At 44.6% G+C, this 25,647-nt stretch overlaps 1 protein-coding gene across 10 annotated transcripts in view; it reads left to right on the plus strand.

Annotated features, from left to right (window-relative positions):
* Nucleotides 1-25,647, plus strand: part of LOC109906479 (neuralized-like protein 4) — a 37,464-nt gene that overhangs the window by 2,107 nt on the left and 9,710 nt on the right. Inside the window, exons 2-22 of one of the 10 annotated variants that reach the window (XM_020504191.2) lie at nucleotides 14,129-14,332; nucleotides 14,549-14,858; nucleotides 14,973-15,038; nucleotides 15,123-15,547; nucleotides 16,450-16,561; nucleotides 17,082-17,170; nucleotides 17,248-17,320; nucleotides 18,489-18,762; nucleotides 19,123-19,322; nucleotides 21,153-21,238; nucleotides 21,438-21,600; nucleotides 21,802-22,012; nucleotides 22,125-22,216; nucleotides 22,320-22,398; nucleotides 22,608-22,783; nucleotides 23,102-23,230; nucleotides 23,327-23,472; nucleotides 23,614-23,832; nucleotides 24,060-24,158; nucleotides 24,419-24,562; nucleotides 25,381-25,551. In XM_020504191.2, the coding sequence (XP_020359780.1) occupies nucleotides 14,129-14,332; nucleotides 14,549-14,858; nucleotides 14,973-15,038; nucleotides 15,123-15,547; nucleotides 16,450-16,561; nucleotides 17,082-17,170; nucleotides 17,248-17,320; nucleotides 18,489-18,762; nucleotides 19,123-19,322; nucleotides 21,153-21,238; nucleotides 21,438-21,600; nucleotides 21,802-22,012; nucleotides 22,125-22,216; nucleotides 22,320-22,398; nucleotides 22,608-22,783; nucleotides 23,102-23,230; nucleotides 23,327-23,472; nucleotides 23,614-23,832; nucleotides 24,060-24,158; nucleotides 24,419-24,562; nucleotides 25,381-25,551 (3,468 nt within the window). Of the gene's footprint in view, nucleotides 1-14,128; nucleotides 14,333-14,548; nucleotides 14,859-14,972; nucleotides 15,548-16,449; nucleotides 16,562-17,081; nucleotides 17,171-17,247; nucleotides 17,321-18,488; nucleotides 18,763-19,122; nucleotides 19,323-21,152; nucleotides 21,239-21,437; nucleotides 21,601-21,801; nucleotides 22,013-22,124; nucleotides 22,217-22,319; nucleotides 22,399-22,607; nucleotides 22,784-23,101; nucleotides 23,231-23,326; nucleotides 23,473-23,613; nucleotides 23,833-24,059; nucleotides 24,159-24,418; nucleotides 24,563-25,380; nucleotides 25,552-25,647 lie in introns of all 10 variants that reach the window. The other 9 variants (XM_031791987.1, XM_031791986.1, XM_020504184.2 and 6 more) reach the window with 9 other exon arrangements.

The raw sequence follows: 25,647 nt of genomic DNA on the forward strand, positions 1-25,647 counted from the left end.
AAAAACTCCCTAGAAAGACCGAAACCTAGAGGAACCAGGCTATGAGGGGTGGCCAGTGCTCTTCTGGCTGTGCCGGGTGGAGATTATAACAGAACATGGCCCAGATGTTCAAATGTTCATAAATGACCAGCATGGTGAAATAATAATAATCACAGTAGTTGTCGAGGGTGCAGCAAGTCAGCCCCTCAGGAGTAAATGTCAGTTGGCTTTTCATAGCCGATCATTAAGAGTATCTCTACCTCTCCTGCTGTCTCTAGAGTTGAAAACAGCCCGTCTGGGACAGGTAGCACGTCCGGTGAACAGGTCAGGATTCCATAGCCGCAGGAAGAACAGTTGAAACTGGAGCAGCAGCACGGCCAGGTGGACTGGGGACAGCAAGAAGTCACCATGCCAGGTAGTCCTGAGGCATGGTCCTCCGATAAAGAGAGAATTAGAGAGGGCATACTTAAATTCACACAGGATAAGACAGGAGAAGTACTCCAGATATAACAAACTGACCCTAGCCCCCCGACACAAACTACTGCAGCATATATACTGGAGGCTGAGACAGGAGGGGTCGGGAGACACTGTGTCCCCATCCGATGATACCCCCGGACAGGACCAAACAGGAAGGATATAACCCCACCCACTTTGCCAAAGCACAGCCCCCACACCACTAGAGGGATATCTTCAACCACCAACTTAGGACCAACCAACGAGTATAGCCCACAAAGACCTCCGCCACGGCACAACCCAAGGGGGAGCGCCAACCCAGACAGGAAGATCACATCAGTGACTCAACCCACTCAAGTCACGCACCCCTCCTAGGGACGGCATGAAAGAGCACCAGTAAGCCAGTGACTCAGCCCCTGTAATAGGGTTAGAGGCAGAGAATCCCAGTGGAAAGAGGGGAACCGGACAGGCAGAGACAGCAAGGGCGGTTCGTTGCTCCAGAGCCTTTCCGTTCACCTTCACACTCCTGGGTCAGACTACACTCAATCATATGACCCACTGAAGAGATGAGTCTTCAATAAAGACTTAAAGGTCGAGACCGAGTTTGCGTCTCTCACATGGGTAGGCAGACCATTCCATAAAAATTGAGCTCTATAGGAGAAAGCCCTGCCTCCAGCTGTTTGCTTAGAAATTCTAGGAACAGTTAGGAGGCCTGCATCTTGTGACCGTAGCGTACGTGTAGGTATGTACGGCAGGACCAAATCAGAGAGATTGGTAGGAGCAAGCCCATGTAATGCTTTGTAGGTTAGCAGTAAAACCTTGAAATCAGCCCTTGCCTTGACAGGAAGCCAGTGTAGGGAGGCTAGCACTGGAGTAATATGATCACATTTCTTGGTTCTAGTCAGGATTCTAGCAGCCGTATTTAGCACTAACTGAAGTTTATTTAGTGCTTTATCCGGGTAGCCTGAAAGTAGAGTATTGCAGTAGTCTAACCTAGAAGTAACAAAAGCATGGATTAATTTTTCTGCATTATTTTTGGACAATGTTTCAGATTTTTGCGATGTTACGTAGATGGAAAAAAAGCTGTCCTTGAAACAGTCTTGATATGTTCGTCAAAAGAGAGATCAGGGTCCAGAGTAACGCAGAGGTCCTTCAGTTTTATTTGCGACGACTGTACAACAATCAAGATGAATTGTCAGATTCAACAGAAGATCTCTTTGTTTCTTGGGACCTAGAACACGCATCTCTGTTTTGGCGAGATAAAAAGAAGAACGTTTGCAGCCATCCACTTCCTTATTTCTGAAACAGACCTCTAGCGAGGGCATTTTTGGGGCTTCACCATGTTTCATTGAAATGTACATAGAAGTGAAAGTTAGCAGTGCATAGCAGTGAAAGTTAACATTATGTTTTCGAATGACATCCCCAAGAGCTAAAATATATAGTGAAAACAATAGTGTTCCTAAAACGGAACCGTGAGGAACACCGCAATTTACAGTTGATTTGTCAGAGGACAAACCATTCACAGAGACAAACTGATATCTTTCCGACAGATAAGATCTAAACCAGGCCAGAACTTGTCCGTGTAGACCAATTTGGGTTTCCAATCTCTTCAAAAGAATGTGGTGATCGATGGTATCAAAAGCAGCACTAAGGTCTAGGAGCATGAGGACAGATGCAGATCCTCGGTCTGATGCCATTAAAAGGTCATTTACCACCTTCACAAGTGCAGTCTCAATGCTATGATGGGGTCTAAAACCAGAATGAAGCATTTCGTATACATTGTTTGTCTTCAGGAAGGCAGTGAGTTGCTGCCTTCCTGAAGACAGCCTTTTCTAAAATTTTTGAAAGGAATGGAAGATTCGATATAGGCCGATAGTTTTTTAAATATTTTCTGGGTCAAGGTTTGGCTTTTTCAAAAGAGGCTTCATTGCTGCCACTTTTAGTGAGTTTGGTACACATCCGGTGGAAAGAGAGCCGCTTATTATGTTCAACATAGGAGGGCCAAGCACAGGAAGCAGCTCTTTCAGTAGTTTAGTTGGAATAGGGTCCAGTATGCAGCTTGAAGGTTTAGAGGCCATGATTATTTTCATCATTGTGTCAAGAGATATAGTACTAAAACACTTGAGCGTCTCTCTTGATCCTAGGTCCTGGCAGAGATGTGCAGACTCAGGATAACTGAGCTTTGAAGGAATACGCACTTTTAAAGAGGAGTCCGTAATTTGCTTTCTAATAATCATGATCTTTTCCTCAAAGAAGTTCATGAATTTATCACGGCTGAAGTGAAAGCCATCCTCACTTGGGGAATGCTGCTTTTTAGTTAGCTTTGCAACAGTATCAAAAATACATTTTGGATTGTTCTTATTTTCCTCAATTGAGTTGGAAAAATAGGATGATCGAGCAGCAGTAAGGGCTCTTTGATACTGTACGGTACTGTCTTTCCAAGCTAGTCGGAAGACTTCCAGTTTGGTGTGGCGCCATTTCCGTTCCAATTTTCTGGAAGCTTGCTTCAGAGCTCGGGTATTTTCTGTATACCAGGGAGCTAGTTTCTTATGAGAAATGTTTTTAGGGGTGCAACTGCATCTAGGGTATTGCACAAGGTTAAATTGAGTTCCTCAGTTAGGTGGTTAACTGATTTTTGTCCTCTGACGTCCTTGGGTAGACAGAGGGAGTCTGGAAGGGCATCAAGGAATCTTTGTGTTGTCTGTGAATTTATAGCACGACTTTTGATGCTCCTTGGTTGGGGTCTGAGCAGATTATTTGTTGCAATAAAATGGTGGTCCGATAGTCCAGGATTATGAGGAAAAACATTAAGATCCACAACATTTACTCCATTTAATCCAATGACTGTTATGTGTAATGGAATAGATCACTAGCTAGCTACATTGATACCGAACTCGCACATGAAAAGCATAGCTAACTAGACAGATAACATTAACCGATTAGGCCTTACCCGATATGTCTTCACTGACTATAGTTTCATGGCTAGTATCATTACATGTATTGAAGCTATAATGGATCCATATCTGTAATTGCATGAGGGATATCTATCTGTGTTAGTGCAACAAACATGGCATTGTTGCTACAGTAATGCTTGTAGAGAATTCACATTGATTGAACTTGCTCTTGTGTTCTGTCCAAATGCACCAAAACCAAGCTGGTAGATTCATATATGCAATGCATTTTCACGCTTCATATCCAAATCATCTATAGTACCAGTCAAAAGTTTGGACACACCTACTCATTCAAGGGTTTGCATATGCTGAGCACTTGTTGGCTGCTTTTCCTTCAATGCGGTCAGACTCATCCTAAACCATCTCAATTGGGTTGAGGTTGGGTGATTGTGGAGGCCAGGTCATCTGATGCAGCACTCCATCACTCTCCTCCTTAGTCAAATAGCCTGGAGGTGTGTTGTCCTGTTGAAAAAAAATGATAGTCCCACTAAGCGCAAACCAGTGCTGTAATATCTAACAATTTCACAACAATACACACATCTAAATAATGGAATTAAGAATGTATAAATATATGGACGAGCAATGTCAGAGTATATAGACTAAGACACATTAGAATAGAATCACACCACCTCCTCCATGCTTCACGGTGGGAACCACATATGCGGAGATCATCCGTTCACCTACTCTGCGTCTCAAAGACACGGTGGTTGCAACCAAAAATCTCACATTTTAGACCAAAGGACAGATTTCCACCTGTCTAATGTCCATTGCTTGTGTTTCTTGGCCCAAGCAAGTCTTTTCTTCTTATTGGTGTTTAGTATTGGTTTCTTTGCAGTAATTTGACCATGAAGGCCTGATTCACGTAGTCGCCTCTGAACAGTTGAGGTTGAGGTGTTACTTGAACTCTGAAGCATTTATTTGTGCTGGTAACTCTAATGAATTTATCCTTTGCAGCAGAGGTGACCCTGGGTCTTCCTTTCCTGTGGTGGTCCTCATGAGAGACAGTTTCATCATAGCGCTTGAAGGTTTTTGCGACTGCACTTGAAGAAACATTCAACGTTTTTGAAATGTTCTGTATTGACTGACCTTCATGTCTTAAAGTAATGATGGACTGTCATTTCTCTTTGCTTATTTGAGCTGTTCTTGCCATATGTACTTTTACCAAATAGGGTTATCTTCTGTATACCACCCCTACCTTGTCACAACACAACTGATTGGCTCAAACACATTAAGAAGGAAAGAAATTCCACAAACCTTAAACAAGGAACACCTGTTAATTGAAATGCATTCCAGTTGACTACCTCATGAAGCTGGTTGAGATAATGCCAAGAGTGTGCAAAGCTGTTAAGGCAAATGGTGGCTACTTTGAAGAATCTCATATTTGGATTTGTTTAACACTTTTTGGGTGGTTACTACGTGCTTCCACATGTTATTTCATGGGTTAGTCTTGTTAGTCTTCACTATTATTCTAAAATGTAGAAAATAATGAAAAACCATTGAATAAGTAGGTGTCCAAACTTTTAACTGGTACCTTTTTTTTATAAGTAACACCATTGTGCAACTCAATCAACTTTTAAATTCTTTAGGATAATTTAGATGTGAAAATGCCAATGTAGGTACCATTAACTTGCACTGGATATCTGACACAAATGCTTGAAAAAAATTATCACCTAATCGTAGGAACCGCACCATCATAGTGGTTAGAACTTGGTAATATCAGGATGTAGGATGGGACATAAACCCAACTAGTTTCACTGAACAGGAATACATTTTTTCAAATTCACTGAGAATACATTAAATAGGATGAAGAAACAATACTCCGAGCTGCAGCTCAGTACTGTTCAAACAGAACTGATGCTATATACTCGGTGGTGTGGGGGGTCCGTGGGTGGCTTTTTACTTTCTTTTGTAATTCCTCATGTTAGAAAAGTTTGTTAAAATCGGATGTTAGATACTATATTGAATATTATATGAATTCTATACATTTAAAATGTCCAATTTGGGTGCAATCAATTAGTTTATTTTCTCAGCTCAAATTATATTCAACAATCATTTAGCAGGAATGCTAATATCTGTTTGTTCTGAAATTGTTGATTACAATCTGAGATGGTGAATGTCAACCCTCTTTGTGTTTTTTGAGGTGGAACGACCCATCAGTTTGCTCTGGGTGGAATATTATGGTGTTGGTAATGTTGACGGTAGAGTAAATGCGGGACAGTAGTTTGGTAAACAATAGTATGTGCCTGCCTAACTCTCCACCGATTGCTGTCTTTGTAGTGTGTCTGTCAGAGATGAGGTTGCTGTGGATTGTTCACAGATCTGTTTGTTTTTCTGTGTTTGTGTACGCGTTCGTTTGCAGATGTGTATACAAGTTTTGTAAGCGACGGGATATGTATGGTATACATCACATCGTCCAATGAAATGCAGTTCCTTGGACGATGTATACCATGTGTGCATATGATTAGAAAGAGAGCGAGATGGATATGAGTGTTTGTGTGTTTGATTGTATGTGTATGAGAGAGACTGCAACATTTGAATTTACACATCTTACATACTGTGTTGTTTAGAGATGGACTTGGTTGGTCCATGTAAGTGGATGCTGGAAGATAACTTTGTCTTTCCACCATATCGATCCTATTAAATTACTAGAGGGGATCATCAACTATATTCAGCCTCAGTTAGATTTTATTCTTGAGTGGGTGGTCAGGGGTCAGGAATATATTTCCAAATTTGTACTGCAAATTGACTGCAAGAAGCCTAAACAGATATAATATTTAACTAAAACATAATCATTTCCAACCTTGCTTAGATTTGTATGCGATTTAAATATATCTCGCTATTATGCGTGGGAATACTTTGGAACAGTGCTGGTGTTTTTTAGTCCATGTCCAACAGAGAACTTTGGGAGCCAAATAAAATCACTGTGCGGGCCACCAGTTGGAACCTTGGACTATGTCATAAACCCTCAAACTTCCAGAAAGGGGTGAAAATGGCAGCCATTTAGTTTAGGGAGAAATCTAAACCAGTCTAATTGGAATGAATGGCAGTAGAGGCATATTCCTGATTTTACCTATGCAGGAAAATTAAAGGCACGTGATATATGAGAGCTTGTAATTGAATTGTCAACATAAAAATATTGTCATATAAATACAATTTATATGGGTTTCACTACCAAGTTCCAAACTTCCTCTGGAAGCAACGTCAGCACAATAACTGTTCATTAGAAGCTTCGTGAAATGAGTTTCCATGGCCGAGCAGCCGCACACATGCCTAAGATTCCCATGCACAATGCCAATCGTCGGCTGGAGTGGTGTAATGCTCGCCGCTGTTTGACTCCCGAGTAGTTGAAACGCGTTCCCTGGAGTGATTAATCACGCTTCACCATCTGGCAGTCTGACGGATGACTCAGCCAGGTATCGGGCTGGTTTTGGTGGATGCCAGGAGAACGCTACCTGCCTGAAAGCATATTGTCAGCTGTAAGGTTTGGTGGAGGAGGAATAATGGTATCGGGCTGTTTTTCATGGTTCGGGCTAGGTCCCTTAGTTCCATTGAAGGGAAGTCTTAACGCTACAGTGTACAATGACATTCTATACAATTCTGTACTGACAATTTTGTGGCAACAGTTTGGGGAAAGCACTTTCCTGTTTCAGCATGACAATGCCCCTGTGCACAAAGCGAGGTCCATACAGAAATGGTTTGTTGACATTTCTGTGGATAAACCTGACTGGCCTGCACAGAGCCCTGACTTCAACCCCATCGAACACCTTTGGGATGAATTGAAACTCCGACTGCGAGCCAGGCCTTATTGCCCAACTTCAGTGTCCAACCTCACTAATGCTCTTGTGGCTGAATGGAAGCAATGTTCCAACATCTAATGGAAAACTTCCCGGAAGAGTGGAGGCTGTGATACACTACCGGTCCAAAGTTTTAGAACACCTACTCATTCCAGGATTTTTCTTTTATTTGTACTATTTTCTACATTGTAGAATAATAGTGAAGACATCAAAACTATGAAATAACACGTATGGAATCATGTAGTAACCAAAAAGTGTTAAACAAATCTAAATATATAGATTCTTCAAAGTAGCCACTCTTGGCCTTGATGACAGCTTTGCATCAAGGCACACATGTTAATTGAAATGCATTCCAGGTGACTACCTCATGAAGCTGGTTGAGAGATTGCCAAGCGTGTGCAAAGCTGTCGTTAAGGCAAAGGCCATTTTGAAGAATGTCAAATATAAAATATATTTGGATTTGGTTAACACGTTCTTAGTTACTACATGATTCCTGTATGTTATTTCATAGTTTTGATGTCTTCAATAATATTCTACAATGTAGAAAATAGTCAAAAAGAATTTAACCCTTGAATGAGTAGGTGTTCTAAAATGTTTGACCGGTAGTGTAGTTGCAAATGGGTGGACCAACTCTATATTAAAGCCCATGATTTTGGAATTAATGTTCAAAGAGCAGATGTCCACATACTTTTGGTCATGTAGTGTAAATTCTTCAAATAGATTATTTTACATTATTACAGCACTGGCAAACAATGGGTGACCTTTATAGTCCCAGTCAGTATTAGATAGAATGTTTATGCCTTTCCCAACTGTGGGGAATATAACCTGTGATTACCTAGGTTACCCCATTGACTCAAATCAAATCACATTTTTATTTGTCACATACACATGGTTAGCAGATGTTAATGCGAGTGTAGCGAAATGCTTGTGCTTCTAGTTCCGACAATGCAGTAATAACCAACAAGTAATCTAACAATTCCAAAACTACTGTCTTATACACCGTGTAAGGGGATAAAGAATATGTACATAAGGATATATGAATGAGTGATGGTACAGAGCAGCATAGGCAAGATACAGTAGATGGTATCGAGTACAGTATATACATATGAGATGAGTATGTAAACAAAGTGGCATAGTTAAAGTGGCTAGTGATACATGTATTACATAAGGATGCAGTCGATGATATAGAGTACAGTATATACGTATGCATATGAGATGAATAATGTAGGTAATTAACATTATATAAGGTAGCATTGTTTAAAGTGGCTAGTGATATATTTACATCAATTCCCATTATTAAAGTGGCTGGAGTTGAGTCAGTGTGTTGGCAGCAGCCACTCAATGTTAGTGGTGGCTGTTTAACAGTCTGATGGCCTTGAGATAGAAGCTGTTTTTCAGTCTCTCGGTCCCAGCTTTGATGCACCTGTACTGACCTCGCCTTCTGGATGATAGCGGGGTGAACAGGCAGTGGCTCGGGTGGTTGATGTCCTTGATGATCTTTATGGCCTTCCTGTAACATCGGGTGGTGTAGGTGTCCTGGAGGGCAGGTAGTTTGCCCCCGGTGATGTGTTGTGCAGACCTCACGACCCTCTGGAGAGCCTTACGGTTGTGGGCGGAGCAGTTGCCGTACCAGGCGGTGATACAGCCCGCCAGGATGCTCTCGATTGTGCATCTGTAGAAGTTTGTGTGCTTTTGGTGACAAGCTGAATTTCTTCAGCCTCCTGAGGTTGAAGAGGCGCTGCTGTGCCTTCTTCACGATGCTGTCTGTGTGAGTGGACCAATTCAGTTTGTCTGTGATGTGTATGCCGAGGAACTTAACTTGCTACCCTCTCCACTACTGTTCCATCGATGTGGATAGGGGGGGGGGTGTTCCCTCTGCTGTTTCCTGAAGTCCACAATCATCTCCTTAGTTTTGTTGACGTTGAGTGTGAGGTTATTTTCCTGACACCACACTCCGAGGGCCCTCACCTCCTCCCTGTAGGCCGTCTCGTCGTTGTTGGTAATCAAGCCTACCACTGTTGTGTCATCCGCAAACTTGATGATTGAGTTGGAGGCGTGCGTGGCCACGCAGTCGTGGGTGAACAGGGAGTACAGGAGAGGGCTCAGAACGCACCCTTGTGGGGCCCCAGTGTTGAGGATCAGCGGGGTGGAGATGTTGTTGCCTACCCTCACCACCTGGGGGGGGCGGCCCGTCAGGAAGTCCAGTACCCAGTTGCACAGGGCGGGGTCGAGACCCAGGGTCTCGAGCTTGATGACGAGCTTGGAGGGTACTATGGTGTTGAATGCCGAGCTGTAGTCGATGAACAGCATTCTCACACAGGTATTCCTCTTGTCCAGATGGGTTAGGGCAGTGTGCAGTGTGGTTGAGTTTGCATCGTCTGTGGACCTATTTGGGCGATAAGCAAATTGGAGTGGGTCTAGGGTGTCAGGTAGGGTGGAGGTGATATGGTCCTTGACTAGTCTCTCAAAGCACTTCATGATGACGGAAGTGAGTCCTACGGGGCGGTAGTCGTTTAGCTCCGTTACCTTAGCTTTCTTGGGAACAGGAACAATGTTGGCCCTCTTGAAGCATGTGGGAACAGCAGACTGGTATAGGGATTGATTGAATATGACCGTAAACACACCGGCCAGCTGGTCTGCGCATGCTCTGAGGGCGCGGCTGGGGATGCCGTCTGGGCCTGCAGCCTTGCGAGTGTTAACACGTTTAAATGTCTTACTCACCTCGGCTGCAGTGAAGGAGAGTCCGCATGTTTTCGTTACAGGCCATGTCAGTGGCACTGTATTGTCCTCAAAGCGGGCGAAAAAGTTATTTAGTCTGCCTGGGAGCAAGACATCCTGGTCCGTGACTGGGCTGGATTTCTTCTTGTAGTCCGTGATTGACTGTAGACCCTGCCACATGCCTCTTGTGTCTGAGCCGTTGAATTGAGATTCTACTTTGTCTCTGTACTGACGCTTAGCTTGTTTGATAGCCTTGCGGAGGGAATAGCTGCACTGTTTGTATTCGGTCATGTTACCAGTCACCTTGCCCTGATTTAAAAACAGTAGTTCGCACTTTCAGTTTCACGCGAATGCTGCCATCAATCCACGGTTTCTGGTTAGGGAATGTTTTAATCGTTGCTATGGGAACGACATCTTCACGTTCTAATGAACTCGCACACCGAATCAGCGTATTCGTCAATATTGTTATCTGAATCAATACGAAACATATCCCAGTCCACGTGATGGAAGCAGTATTGGAGTGTGGAGTCAGCTTGGTCGGACCAGCGTTGGACAGACCTCAGCGTGGGAGCCTCTTGTTTTAGTTTCTGTCTGTAGGCAGGGATCAACAAAACTCACAGCAAAAACTAGTACCTTTTTCAAATGCAATATTCTTGTCAACATTTCTTTTAAGTACAACATGTCTAAAGTTGACCTTCAACATTGCCTGCTCCCAAGCGTTCTTTCTACTTAGAAAAACGTAATATGTAGGGCTTCCCGCATGCCCCTTTTCATGACAGTGCTAGCATCCACGCGAGTAACTAACTAGCCAAGACCAACAATGCAAACAAACGGACTATAAACAGCTACAAGTAGTGAGTGGACTTACAAACAACAGACTATACTAAACAAGTTTAATGTCTTACCTGGGTTGAAATGTTTTCCACAAATATAGCTACATTGTAGCTGTGTTAGAGAGGGGTAAAGATAAAGATGGTTTTGTAGCCTACTTGGACACCGGGTCCCCACGTTTCCCACGCCTGAAGCCACAGGGCTCTTGTCGCAGGCTCTATTTCCCTACGCGGGAGCATTGCAATCTGTAGTTTGGTATTTTTGACCTGGTTACATGTACATTTCATCTAAGTCTATGCTAGGTGAAGCTCCGCCTTCTCAGCTCACAGGTCACGAAAACAACACCCACCCGTAGCACGCGCTCCAGCAGGTACAAAGCCAACACCTCCTTTGGCAGCCTTTCCTTCCAGCTCTCTGCTGCCAATGACTGGAACGAATTGCAAAAATCGCTGAAGCTGGTGACTTGTATTTCCCTCACTAACTTTAAACATCAGCTAACCGATCACTGCAGCTGTACATTGGGTTTGCTATTTACAGATGGCCTATCTACCTACCCCATCCCCATATTGTTTTTATTTACTTTTCTGCTCTTTTGCACACCAGTATTTCTACTTGCACATCACCATCTGCTCATCTCACTCCAGTGTTAATTTGCTAAATTGTAATTACTTCGCTACAATGGCCTATTTATTGCCTTACCACCTCACGCCATTTGCACACACTGTATATAGACTTTCTTTTTTCAATATTTTGTTATTGATGGACGCTTGTTTATTCCATGTGTAACTCTGTTTGTCACACTGCTTTGCTTTATCTTGGCCAGGTGGCAGTTGTAAATAAGAACTTGTTCTCAACTAGCCTACCTGGTTAAATAAAGGTGTTCTCAACTAGCCTACCTGGTTAAATAAAGGTGTTCTCAACTAGCCTACCTGGTTAAATAAAGGTGTTCTCAACTAGCCTACCTGGTTAAATAAAGGTTAAATAAAGGTGTTCTCAACTAGCCTACCTGGTTAAATAAAGGTTAAATAAAGGTGTTCTCAACTAGCCTACCTGGTTAAATAAAGGTGTTCTCAACTAGCCTACCTGGTTAAATAAAGGTGTTCTCAACTAGCCTACCTGGTTAAATAAAGGTGTTCTCAACTAGCCTACCTGGTTAAATAAAGGTGTTCTCAACTAGCCTACCTGGTTAAATAAAGGTGTTCTCAACTAGCCTACCTGGTTAAATAAAGGTTAAATAAAGGTGTTCTCAACTAGCCTACCTGGTTAAATAAAGGTGTTCTCAACTAGCCTACCTGGTTAAATAAAGGTGTTCTCAACTAGCCTACCTGGTTAAATAAAGGTGTTCTCAACTAGCCTACCTGGTTAAATAAAGGTGTTCTCAACTAGCCTACCTGGTTAAATAAAGGTGTTCTCAACTAGCCTACCTGGTTAAATAAAGGTGTTCTCAACTAGCCTACCTGGTTAAATAAAGGTTAAATAAAGGTGTTCTCAACTAGCCTACCTGGTTAAATAAAGGTGTTCTCAACTAGCCTACCTGGTTAAATAAAGGTGTTCTCAACTTGCCTACCTGGTTAAATAAAGGTGTTCTCAACTAGCCTACCTGGTTAAATAAAGGTGTTCTCAACTAGCCTACCTGGTTAAATAAAGGTGTTCTCAACTAGCCTACCTGGTTAAATAAAGGTTAAATAAAGGTGTTCTCAACTAGCCTACCTGGTTAAATAAAGGTTAAATAAAGGTGTTCTCAACTAGCCTACCTGGTTAAATAAAGGTGTTCTCAACTAGCCTACCTGGTTAAATAAAGGTGTTCTCAACTAGCCTACCTGGTTAAATAAAGGTGTTCTCAACTAGCCTACCTGGTTAAATAAAGGTGTTCTCAACTAGCCTACCTGGTTAAATAAAGGTGTTCTCAACTAGCCTACCTGGTTAAATAAAGGTTAAATAAAGGTGTTCTCAACTTGCCTACCTGGTTAAATAAAGGTGTTCTCAACTAGCCTACCTGGTTAAATAAAGGTGTTCTCAACTAGCCTACCTGGTTAAATAAAGGTGTTCTCAACTAGCCTACCTGGTTAAATAAAGGTGTTCTCAACTAGCCTACCTGGTTAAATAAAGGTGTTCTCAACTAGCCTACCTGGTTAAATAAAGGTGTTCTCAACTAGCCTACCTGGTTAAATAAAGGTTAAATAAAGGTGTTCTCAACTAGCCTACCTGGTTAAATAAAGGTGAAATACAATAAAAAAATAAACACAGCAGCTTTTCGGGCATATTTTGTTATTTCTGTATAACAAATAATCAACAACAAAGTTGTCTCCTTTACATTGGGGGTCAATAGGAAGTAATGTTTTCCCAACTTTGTGTGCGTGGTCAATGGGAATTCCTTACTATGTGAATATGGACTCTTGAGTATACCATCAAAAGAAGGTTCATGTCCATTCTAGTATTCGAATTCCTAATTCAGCGCTTTCCACACAGTAAGGCATTGCCAGTCTTAGGCCTAGTCCAGATCTGTAACTCAAATCCCTGGGCTGTTGTAACTCTCTTACATGGCCTATCCCTAGCACCTAAGCCTAACTCTCTAGTACCTAACCCTAATCAACTGGGGGACAGACAGGAGAGAGCTGGTGAGAGAGAAACCAGACAGATGGTGAGAGCGTTTCAAAAATGGTTTGAAAGACCGAGCAGATGGGTGGGGAGGTACGAGTAAAAGATGGGCATGGTGAGAAGAATCTATAGTGGTTTAAAATTTTTTATTTTTTTTTACACATTTGAATTGTATGTTTAATGTTTCCTCAAATGACATATTTGAGTGTGCAGTTCCACTCTGTGCATTCAATGAATAAAATCGTGATCAATCACACTGGGACTGGGACACTCCATGGACTTTAGTGTCCCGGAACTTTTTGGAGTTTGTGTTGCAGGAGGCAAATTTCTGCTTGAAAAAGCTACAATGACATGACAAGAAGCTGCCATGTGGGGAATCGTAGGTGGCTCGTTTCAGCTTGTTGTCTTGTTATTGATACCATGTCTTGTTTTGACTGATGTCATGTCTATGCTAATATGGCAATAAATTTGCTAGCTATCCAAGAACTGTAACAATGTATTTGAGACAAGTGCTCATTGTGCAATGTATTTGTTTTCAATAAACATTTGGAGACTAAATATAGTTTAAATGTTGTCAGTCTAAGCCAACCGTGTCTGTTTTGCCCCATAGTTGTGCACCCAATGCTTTTGTTGCAAAACAACCAACCTGTCTAACAGAGGAAAAAGTAAATGAACTCATTTGGAATGACGTGTAGGCTTACGAAGATATACAATGTATTGAACATAACTGACCATGTAAAAATGGACAAATTAATAGATGAATAAATACATGTAGATAAACTCAGCCTTCTCTTCCTGCTACAGGTGAACTCTTGGAGCGGCTCCATAGAGATCGGGGTGACTTCTCTGGACCCGGCTGGTCTCGACTTCCCCAGCAGCGCTACGGGTCTGAAGGGAGGCTCCTGGATCGTGTCTGGCTGCTCGGTGCTACGTGACGGCCGCTCCGTCCTCGAGGAGTACGGCCGAGACCTGGACCAGCTGTCTGAGGGCGACCGTGTGGGCATACAGGTAGGTAGCCTAGTGGGTTAACAAGGCAGACTAGTGGCCGGAAGGTCGCCGGTTCAAGCCCTGGGCCAGGCACTAAATTGTTACCAATTTCTACAATACTCTCTATCCAGGGGCGCTGCTTCATGGCTGACCCTATCCGTCTCAATTCTGTGTTTAGATGGGTTAAGATTTTTTTTATACAAATGATCACTTCTTATTTCTGTTCTACTGGTACAGCGGAGCACCCATGGCGAGCTCCACCTGTGGGTGAACGGGCAGGACTGTGGCGCGGCTGCCAGTGGTCTCCCGACGGGCCTCTGGGCGGTGGTGGACCTCTATGGCAAGTGTACGCAAGTGACTGTGGTGAGCTGCGAGCCGCCGTCCTTGGCGGAGAGAGACACGGAGAGGGAGACGGTGGAGGAGCGTGAGCAGGAAGATGAAGATGAGGAGGAAGAGGTGGTGGTGTGCGGGGTCAGGGAGGGAGAGTTCGGGGGTCTGACGTCAGCGGTGAACCTGGCGGCGGCGACAAACGGGACGTTAGAGGAAGGTAGGACTTGTTGATGTTTATCTATTGAAATGGAGGGTTTGTTGTGTAAAAGGGTGTAGTAATGAGGGAAAGGACTCTTCTCTCTTTTGTCTTCTCATTCCTGTTTTGTCTCAGTGCCTGAGCTCCCTCCTACTCATAACCGACCTGACAAGTTTCCCAACAACCTTGAGCCTGAGACAGGTAAGAAAATCAAAACCTCTACCCCAATCTCAGTTGCACCATTGACCAAATGTAAGTCTCCATCTTTCTCTCCCTCCCCTATAGTTCTGACGGAGCACCAGCTCTTTGACGTGTTAAACAATGCCATTGTATCCCTTTACCGCTCTGAGGACAATGTAGGGGGAGATCTGGGAGGAGGTGGAATAGGGAGAGACTCAGGAACAGGAAGTAGAGGGGACAGGGGGAGCAGCAGCGGTGGGGGATCCGTTAACGGTAACAGTAGTGACAGCGGGGGCGGGACCGGCTATACTGGAAGCGTCAACAGCCCTGCAGGTGGCGGAGGGGCGAGACTCGGGGCAGTGACGGGCGGGATGCTGACCAATGATGCGCTGCTGTTCCACGAGAAGTGCGGCACACTGATCAAGCTGAGCAACAACAACAAGACGGCGGAGAGGCGGCGACCGCTGGACGAGTTCAACAACGGCGTGGTCATGACCAACCGGCCGCTTCGACACAACGAGATGTTTGAGGTGCGGCCAATCACTGGCTCCGATACTGAGATATGTGAATTCTTGGAAGGGGTTGAAACGAGGGGCTTAGATCAAGGGGTTTAATAACATTTATTTGGTCATTCTTAATTTGAATGCTCATAAGAAATAGCCTACACACCACTGTCATAGTAATGACATAACAGCTGTCATAGTAATGACATAACAGCTGTCATAACTGTTTACTTTCATTTTCATGACCTCTAATGACAGAGGGGTCAAGTAAATATCACCACTGAAGTTGACATGTCAGAGTTTGAAGCTAATCCTCTAATCTCCATATGGTAGAGTTGAATCTTTCAGATTAGCCAATGAATATTCTTTAAATTTACTTGTCAGTCATATGTCATAACAGCTGACCTACCTTGACATAACCGGTCATAAAATGGTCATAACACTCATGACACATATTTAGACCCGTTTTTGACATACACCACCGTTCAAAAGTTTGGCGTCACTTAGAAATGTCCTTGTTTTTGAAAGTAAAGTAAAAAGAAATTGCCCATTAAAATAACATGAAATTTATCAGAAGTAGTGTAGACATTGTCGATGTTGTAAATTACTATTGTAGCTGGAAACGGCAGATTTTTAATGGAATATCTACATAGGCGTACAGAGGCCCATTATCAGCAACCATCACTCCTGTGTTCCAACGGCACGTTGTGTTAGCTAATCCAAGTTTGCAATTTTAAAAGGCTAAATGATCATTAGAACTATTTTTCAATTATTTGAATAAATGTGGATTTTGACACTTATGTGGTGTAGGTGTCATAACCAGCCGTAAAACATGATTAAATATATAGGTAATGAGTGTTATGACCATATGACAAGTTGTCAGCTGTTATGACATGGTTATAACTGTCATGGTTTCTGTTGTGCCACAGATCCGCATAGATAAGCTGGTGGACAAGTGGTCGGGGTCGATCGAGATCGGCGTGACGACACACAACCCCAACAACTTGGACTACCCAGCCACAATGACAAATCTGCGCTCAGGTACGTAACGCATACATGCATACGCACACTAGCGTAGTGTTGCTCTAACCCAATATACAACTAGATCTATTCATTCCACAACAAACTGCACGCATGTTCGATCAATCCCTCCAGGATTCTGCATCACAATTATTTTTGGGGGGACAAAATCAAAAATTTCCCGCATGTTATGCAAGGGCTTTCTATAAAACAGTCAAATCATTGTCAACAGTCAACACAGTACAAAAAGGATTGCGTTTTCAACCAATCACCACACAGTTGCCACATAATATGGTTCAATCAAGCAACACGTCCCCGAACCAATTCCTTTGTCAGCGCATTTTCGCAAGGAAATTGACAGTCATTGCATATTGCCATGCAAAATGTCAGAATTGCTGCTGAAAAAAATATGTAGTTTTGCCTGCAAATATCACAAATAAATCCCAGCGAAATCCTGGAGGGACTGTTCAATCTTGTTCTTTGCAACGTACAAGGCTACATCTTGCTGTGTTTTTTTTTTTTCCCCCTCTTGCTCTTCCAGGTACAATCATGATGAGTGGCTGTGGGATCCTGACGAACGGCAAGGGAACACGTCGGGAGTACTGTGAATTCAGCCTGGATGAACTGCAGGTCAGTGACACACACACACACACACACACACACTCATCCCTAACATCTTAACCATGACACTCTGACTTCCATTCCAGGAGGGGGATCACATAGGCTTGATGCACAAGGCCAGCGGAGCTCTTCACTTCTACATCAATGGCATCGACCAAGGTGAGAGTGACACGCCAGGAGCATCCGGCACTGTCGTTGAACGCTGAGCTGTAGTCAATGAATAGCATTCTCACGTAGTGAGGGCAGTGTGGATTGCAATAGAGATGGCATCATCTGTGGCTCTGTTTGGGCGGTATGCAAATTGGAGTGGGTCTAGGGTTAATTTGAGTTATGACCAGCCTTTCAAAGCACTTCATGGCTATGGATGTGAGCTTAGAAGTGATTTAGCTCGTCAAATTGTAGTACAATTTGATCTTAGCCCTGTATTGGCGCTTTGCCTGTTTGATGGTTTGTCGGAGGGCATAGCAGGATTTCTTATAAGCTTCCAGGTTAGAGTCCCGGACCTTGAAAGTGGCAGCTCAACCCTTTAGCTCAGTGCGGATGTTGCCTGTAATCCATGGCTTCTGGTTGGGGTATGTACTTAGTCACTGTGGGGACAACGTCCTCAATGCACATATTGATAAAGCCAGTGACTGATGTGGTGTACTCCTCAATGCCATTGGAGGAATCCCAGAAGCTTTGTATGCTTCTCTGTGTGGAGTACAGGTGATCTAGATTATAATTTTTTTCCTCTGGTTGCGCGTTTTAACATGTTGATAGAAATTGGGTAAATGGATTTAAGTTTCCCTGCATTAAAGTCCCCGGCCACTAGGAGTGCCGCCGCTAGGTGAGTGGTTTCCTGTTTGCTTATTTCCTTATACAGCTGACCGAGAGCGGTCTTAGTGCCGGCATCTGTCTGTGGTGGTAAATAAACAGCCACGAACAGCCAGATAAACTCTCTTGGCAAATAGTGTGGTACACAGCTTATAAGATACTCTACTTCAGGTGGGCAGAATCTAGAGACTTCTTTACATTTCACCAGCTGTTGTTAACCTTGCAGTGTGAAGGACAGGCAAACCATGATGCTGCAATTTAATATGGCAATATTGAAAAGGCAGCAGAAATGCAAGGAGTATATTATTTATTAATGGGCACATCGTTAACGCTTGCTATGTTTTACATACTTGTCATTTGATGGGCTGTTTACGTCATTGTCATGCAGAGGAGTTTTGCCCCATACAGTGTATCAATGTCAGTTCGAGAAACACGTACAATTGTAAATCCTTATGTACCACATTTCATCCAAGTCGTCCATAACCTCAATTTGACCTCTGACCCTGCCCCCTAGGCGTGGCAGCGGCCCAGACGCCCGCCATAGTCTACGCCGTGGTCGACCTCTACGGCATGGCTGTCAAGGTGACCATCGTCCACAATCACAACCACAGCGACCGCCTCCGCCGCAACAATGCCATCATGCGGGCGCTGTCGCCAGACGTTGGTCGCCCCCGGCCCGCCCGCTCCCTCACGCCGGACCCCGACACTCCCGACCGCCTCCTCTTTCACTCCAACTGTGGCCAAAAGGCAGCCATCATCAGCGAGGGCAGGACGGCTCTTCGCCCTCAGTATGTATTGTATCCATGGTCCTACTGCCTTATTGCATAAATATACGAGGGGGTGTGGTATATGGCCAATATACCACGGCTAAGGGCTGTTCTTAGGCACAACGCAAGGAGTACCAGGACACAGCCCTTAGCCGTGGTATATCGGCTATGTACCACAAAACCCAGAGGTGCCTTATTGCTATTAAAAACTGGTTACCAACGTAATTAGAGCCGCAATAATAAATGTTTTGTCATACCCATTGCATACGGTCTGATATACCACTGCTTTCAGCCAATCAGCATTCAGGGCTTGAACCACCCAGTTTATAATGTACATTATATTATACATACATTTGATTGTGTGTATTTTTCCTCGGGCAGTGCTACGGACGACTTCAATCACGGCGTGGTCTTGAGCGGCCGCCCGCTGCACTCCAACGAGGTGTTCCAGGTGCGCATCGACAAGATGGTGGACAAGTGGGCAGGCTCCATCGAGATCGGCGTGACCACGCACAACCCCGCCTACCTGCAGCTGCCCTCCACCATGACCAACCTGCGCTCAGGTAATACCAACCAATCAGGTAATACCAACCACTTACCCCTGCCCCCCTAGCAGGGTTACTTGTAGATCTGAAAGCAATATACTAGTAGGCCCAACTAGCCTTCTTTTAGGCTAGGTTGAGTTTCCACCTCACACCCTTCTAATCCTCCCAGGATGAGAGGATGGGGGCTTGATTGATCTAATTTTCCATACTCACAATGTTTGGAAAGGGCTGTGGATTGACTGATTTTGATGATTTTGTTGTCGTTTGACTGATGTACTGGTTTTGTTGCAAGTTGACTGTGGTGTTTGTACAGTCGTTCAAGGGTTTATTTTTACTATTTTCTAAATTGTAGAATAATAGTGAAGACATCAAAACTATGAAATAACACATGGAATCATGTATTAACCAAAAAAGTGTTAAACCAAATCAAAATATTTTAGTCTTCAAAGTAGCCACCCTTTGCCTTGATGACAGCTTTGCACACTTTTGGCATTCTGTCAACCAGCTTCACCTGGAATGCTTTTCCAACAGTCTTGAAGGAGTTCCCACACGCTGAGCTCTTGTGGGCTGCTTTTTCTTTACTCTGCGGTCCAACTAAACCCAAACCATCTCAATTTAATTGAGGTCGGGGGAATGTGGAGGCCAGGTCATCTGATGCAGCACTCCATCACTCTCCTTCTTGGTCAAATGGCCCTTACGCAGCCTGGAGGTGTGTTGGGTCATTGTCCTGTTGAAAACAAATGATAATCCCACTAAGCGCAAACCAGATGGGATGGCGTATCACTGCAGAATGCTGTGGTAGCCATGCTGGCTAAGTGTGCCTTGAATTAAAAAAATAAAATAACTGACAGTGTCACCAGCAAAGCACCATCACACCTCCATGCTTTACGGTGGGAACAATGCATGGGAAGAGCATCTATTCACCTACTTTGCATCTCACCAAGACACGGCAGGTGGAATCAAAAATTTGGACTCATTAGACCAAAGGACAGATTTCCACAGGTCTAATGTCCATTGCTCAAGTTTCTTGGCCCAAGCAAGTGTCTTCTTATTGGTGTCCTTTAGTAGTGGTTTATTTGCAGCAATTTGACCATGAAGGCCTTACCCACGCAGTCTCCTCAGAACAGTTGATGCTGAGATGTCTGTTACTTGAACTCTGTTAGGCATTTATTTGGGCTGCAAATTCTGAGGCTGGTAACTTTCTAATGAACTTATCCTCTGCCGCAGAGGTAACTCTGGGTCTTCCGTTCCTGTGCCAGTCCTCATGAGAGTTTCGTCATAGTGCTTGATGGTTTTTGCGACTGCACTTGAAGAAATGTTAAAAGTTCTTGACATTTCCATATTGACTGACCTTCATGTCTTAAAGTAATGATGGACTGTCGTTTCTCTTTGCTTTTTTGAGCTGTTCTTGCCATAATGTGGACTTAGCCTTATTTGGTAAAATACCATCTTCTGTATCCCACAACTGATTAGCTCAACACATTAAGAAGGAAAGAAATTCCACAAATTTTACTTTTAACAAGGCACACCTGTTAATTGAAATGCATTCCTGGTGACTACCTCATGAAGCTGGTTGAGAGAATGCCAAGAGTGTGCAAAGCTGTCAAGGCAAAGTGTGGCTACTTTGAAGAATCTCAAATACAGAATGTAATTGGATTTCTTTAACACTTTTTGTTTCTATTACTACATAAAATTCCATATGTGTTATTTCATAGTAATGATTTCTTAACTATTATTCTACAATGTAGAAAATAGTAAAAATAAAGACAAACATTGTAATGAGTAGGTGTGTCCAAACTTGACTGATACTGCAGGTTGACTGATGTTTTGTTGTAGGTTGACTGATGTTCTGGTTTTGTGTCCCAGGGACTTGGATGATGACAGGAAACGGGGTGATGCACAACGGAACCACCATACTGGACGAGTACGGACACAACCTGGACCGACTCAAAGTGAGTGGGAGACATACTTTACAGTCGTCCTTAGAATATTCAACTCTACTCCACCCTCTCGCTCTGTCCTGTTCCTGCTCTGGTCTTTCACTCCTTCTCAAGTCACCATCAGCACTTACATGCTATCGTACTTATCACCTGTTGCTGTGTGCTTCATCTCTTTCTCTCTGACCACTGTCATCTCTGTCTCTTTATCCAGGCGGGGGACACAGTGGGCGTGGTGCGGAAGGAGGACGGGAGCCTCCACTTCTTTGTGAACGGGGTGGCACAGGGCCCGGCGGCTTGGAACGTCCCACCCAGTGTCTACGCCGTGGTGGACCTCTACGGCCAGGCCGCACAGGCAACCATCATGGACGACGTGGGTGAGCGGGGGGGATGGAGGAAGGTTGTTGTTAAAGGTGCCTAAGGCAATTCCAGAAGTTTCTAGTGTGTCAGATCAAAAAGGTTTTGGAACCACTGAAGACAATACTGAAGACATGGAATGTGTCTGTAGATGGTATATGAATATCCTCCTCCAACTAGCTTTGCCTCAACAACCATCCTCAAACATTTCTCCCCTCTAGCAGACCTCCCCACTCTCCCAGAGGACAGCTCGGATGGCCCCACCGTCATGTCGCCCAGCAGCCCATGCTCGGTCGCCGGGGGCAACAGTGCCAACGACCTGCGCTTCCACCAGCTGCACGGCACTAACGCGGTAATCACCAATGGGGGGCGCACCGCCCTCAGACAGAACTGTCGATCCGAGTTCAACGATGCCATCGTCATCTCTAACAGGTCAGTGTGACGCGCACACACACACACACACACCTGCGTCATCTCCAACAGGTCAGAAGGTCGACACACACATCATGTGTTTGTGCGTGTCTTGACTGTTGTCTGTTGTCAGGTGCCTTCGAGACGGAGAGCTCTTTGAGATAGTCATTCAGAAGATGGTGGACCGGTGGTCGGGGTCAATAGAAGCAGGTAAGATAATGGCAGGTAAGGCGTTTCTATTTTACCCCTCTCGACCTTCTCACACAGCCCTATCCACACACACAGCAGTGGAGTGATACATGTTTGTCCGTGTGTGTGTTCTTTCCAGGTGTGACTGCTATCAGGCCAGAAGAGCTGGAGTTTCCCAACACCATGACGGATATAGACTACGATACCTGGATGCTTAGGTAAGGGGGGGGTCTGTTTTGTGTCTGTTTCAGTGATTCTAAATGAATGATTTTGAAACAGATTAGATTCAGTCAACTGTTATCGAATCCTACTGTTGTATCCATCTGCTACAGTGGATTTCACTAAGAAGCATCTAAGGGAATATCTTCCTCTGCCTTGTTTATGAAATAAACCAAGTTTCATTTGAACTCCCCCTCTAAACCCTCAGTGGCACGGCAATCATGCAGGACGGCAACACCATGCGTAACAACTATGGCTGTGACCTGGACACTCTGACCACGGGCAGTAGGATCGGCATGATGCGCTCGGCCACCGGCGACCTTCACTACTACATCAACGGTGTGGACCAGGGGGTGGCCTGCACCGGGCTGCCGCCAGGTAAAGGTGAATGGAACCAGTGATCATAAACCTGTTATTACGACCCCATACATGGGCAAGGGGTCAGGGGCAAAAGGCTCATGAACTGATTTTGAAATGGAGCTGATGGGTGTGTACTATGCACCTTGTAGCTAGATGGTAGAAGTGTCTCTGAATAAATCCACCTAACAGCTCAAATCTCACTGCTATTTTGTTTAATATTTCAACTTGTATTTACCAAGGCTAGTCTCACTGAGATCTTTGTCAAGCATCTACACTTTCCAAATATATGGTGAACTTGGACAACCCCTCTTTCCTCTCTCCCTCCCTCCCTCCTTTCATCAGAGGTGTATGCGGTGATAGACCTGTATGGTCAGTGTGTCCAGGTGTCCATCACCAGTTCCTCTGGCCCTCAGGATAACAGTCTGTGTACCAGCAACATCACAGAGAGTAGTTTCCCCATACACTCCCCAGGTACTGACCGCGTGTGTGATTTTTCTCTCAGGTTATGAATCTAACTCGTGAGCCTGTCTGTCGTTCAACGTCTCTCCTTCTTCCTTACATGCGTAGTGGCAGGCGTGGCCCACCGGCTCCACAGTAAGCATGGTAAGAATGTGGTTCTACTGGGAGAGGGCTGCCAGGCCGTCAGGGTGGGAGGATACGCACACGGCATCGTCTTCAGCGCCAAGGAACTCAAAACAGACGAACTGTTTGAGGTGAGTAGTGCTCTGTTATCTACCCAGACGCAATCAGATCGCTCTATTTTCATAACACTTGAGTCATCTGTTGTCTTATATATGCACGCACATAACATTCACTATTGACGTTGTAGTATTGTCCCCTCCACCCACCTCCAGGTGAAGATAGACGAGGTGGATGACCAGTGGTCTGGTTCCCTCCACATGGGTCTGACCACCCTAGCCCCTCCAGAGCTGCCCTCCTGCCCCATGTCAGGCCTGTCCCCCTCCCTCACACAGCTCCGGTCCAAGGTCACCTGGCTGCTAGCCGGGTCAGAGGTCAGACGCAACGGGCTCCTGCAGAGACAGAACTACGGCGCCTCCCTGGACAGACTGACTGTGAGAGACAGGGCGTGGGATTCCAAAGCTCTGTTGAATCAATACTTTGTACTTATTTTGTCATTTGTTGCACAGAGGGAAACAATGAAAGAGGGGGAGGGAACAACTGGTTGGGATTGAAAGATGGAAACTACAAACATTAGTGCATATGGAATGGAAAGATGGATTGTGATGAATAGGTAAGTAGGTACTACATTTGATGCCTGAGTTGTATTGCGTGTGTCTAGGTGGGTAACCGCGTCGGGGTGAAGAGATGCAGCGATGACACCATGCACGTCCTCATCGACGGAGAGGACATGGGACCAGCTGCCACCGCTGTGGCCAAGGTACACACACTTCATGAACAGCAGTTCTCTCATACACACGTCATACGTGTTCAATTCACACGCACAATTGTCTTCCTATCCTTGTGGGGACCAAAACATTGATTCCCATTCAAAATCCTGTTTACTTTAACACCCTAGCCCTAACTCCTTACCCTAATTGTAAACCTAAGCCTAAAATTGCCTATTTCCTTGGGACCGGTGAAATGTCCCCACAATTTTCCTTGTTTTACTACCACCCCACCTCTCTCCCCTACCTATAGAACGTGTATGCAGTGTTGGACCTGTATGGTCGTGTGACAGCGGTGTCCATCGTCAGTTCGTCAGTGCTGGAGGACGCAGGGAGCGTCAAGGCCCCCTCCCTCTCCTCAGACAGCTGTAGCGAAGGAGAGGAGGACCGTACGCCGGTGAGACACGGGTGTGGGGATGGAGGGAGAAGGGGGATGGGAGGAAGGGGGGACCGATGGATGATATGCTTTCACCGGGATCTTTAGTGATTATAGCTTGACAACAACAATGTTAGACTTTGTCTAAAGTAAGAAAATGTGTGGAATTTGTATTTTTCCACTTTTGTCATGCAAGCATCTCAAAGTACAGTAGGAAACCTGAAATTGCGCCATAGGTGGTTAAATACACTGTGTACAAAACACGAGGAATCACCTTCCTAATATTGAGTTGCAGCTCCTTTTGCCTTCAGAACAGCCTCAATTCGTCGGGGCATGGACTCTACAAGGTGTCAAAAGCGTTCCACAGGGATGATGGCCGATGTTAACTCCAATTCTTTCCACAGTTGTCAAGCTGGCTGGATGTCCTTTCGGTGGTGGACCATTCTTGATAGACACGAGAAACTCTTGAGCGTGAAACTCAGCAGTGTTACAGAAACCAGTTCGCCTGACACCTACTACCATACCCTGTTCATAGGCACTTAAATATTTTTTATCTTGCCCATTCACTCTCAATGGCACCATACACAATCAATTTCTCACTCTCTCAAGGCTTAAAAATCGTTATTTAACTGATCTCCTCCTTCATCTACACTGATTGAAGTGGATTTAACAAGTGACATCAATAAGAGATCATAGCAGTCACCTGCTCAGTCTGTGTCATGGAAAGAGCAGGTGTTCCTAATGTTTTGTACACTCTGTCTGAATTGATCTAAGGCAAACAGTTTTTCATCTCTCACGCTCCATCTCTCCTCCCCCTCTCTCCTCTCTCCATCCACCAGGTTGAGGGTGGTGAGCCGGCCCTGGTGCCCAACACAGTCATGGCCTTCCTGGAGAACCATGGGAAGAACATCCAGCTGTCCCATGAGAACCTGACGGCGGCCCGTGTCTCCAGCTACAACCAGGGCCTCCTAGTCACAGCACAACCCCTGCCCCGACAACAGCTGTTCCAGGTACTGTGTGTGAGTGGTGGGGTTAGGGGTCTGTCTGTCAGGATTTGATTGGGGTAGCCAAGGGGGTGTTTAATTGTTGTATAATACACATAATAT

Source organism: Oncorhynchus kisutch, linkage group LG16 (genome assembly GCF_002021735.2).
Source record: "Oncorhynchus kisutch isolate 150728-3 linkage group LG16, Okis_V2, whole genome shotgun sequence".
Lineage (NCBI taxonomy): Eukaryota > Metazoa > Chordata > Actinopteri > Salmoniformes > Salmonidae > Oncorhynchus > Oncorhynchus kisutch.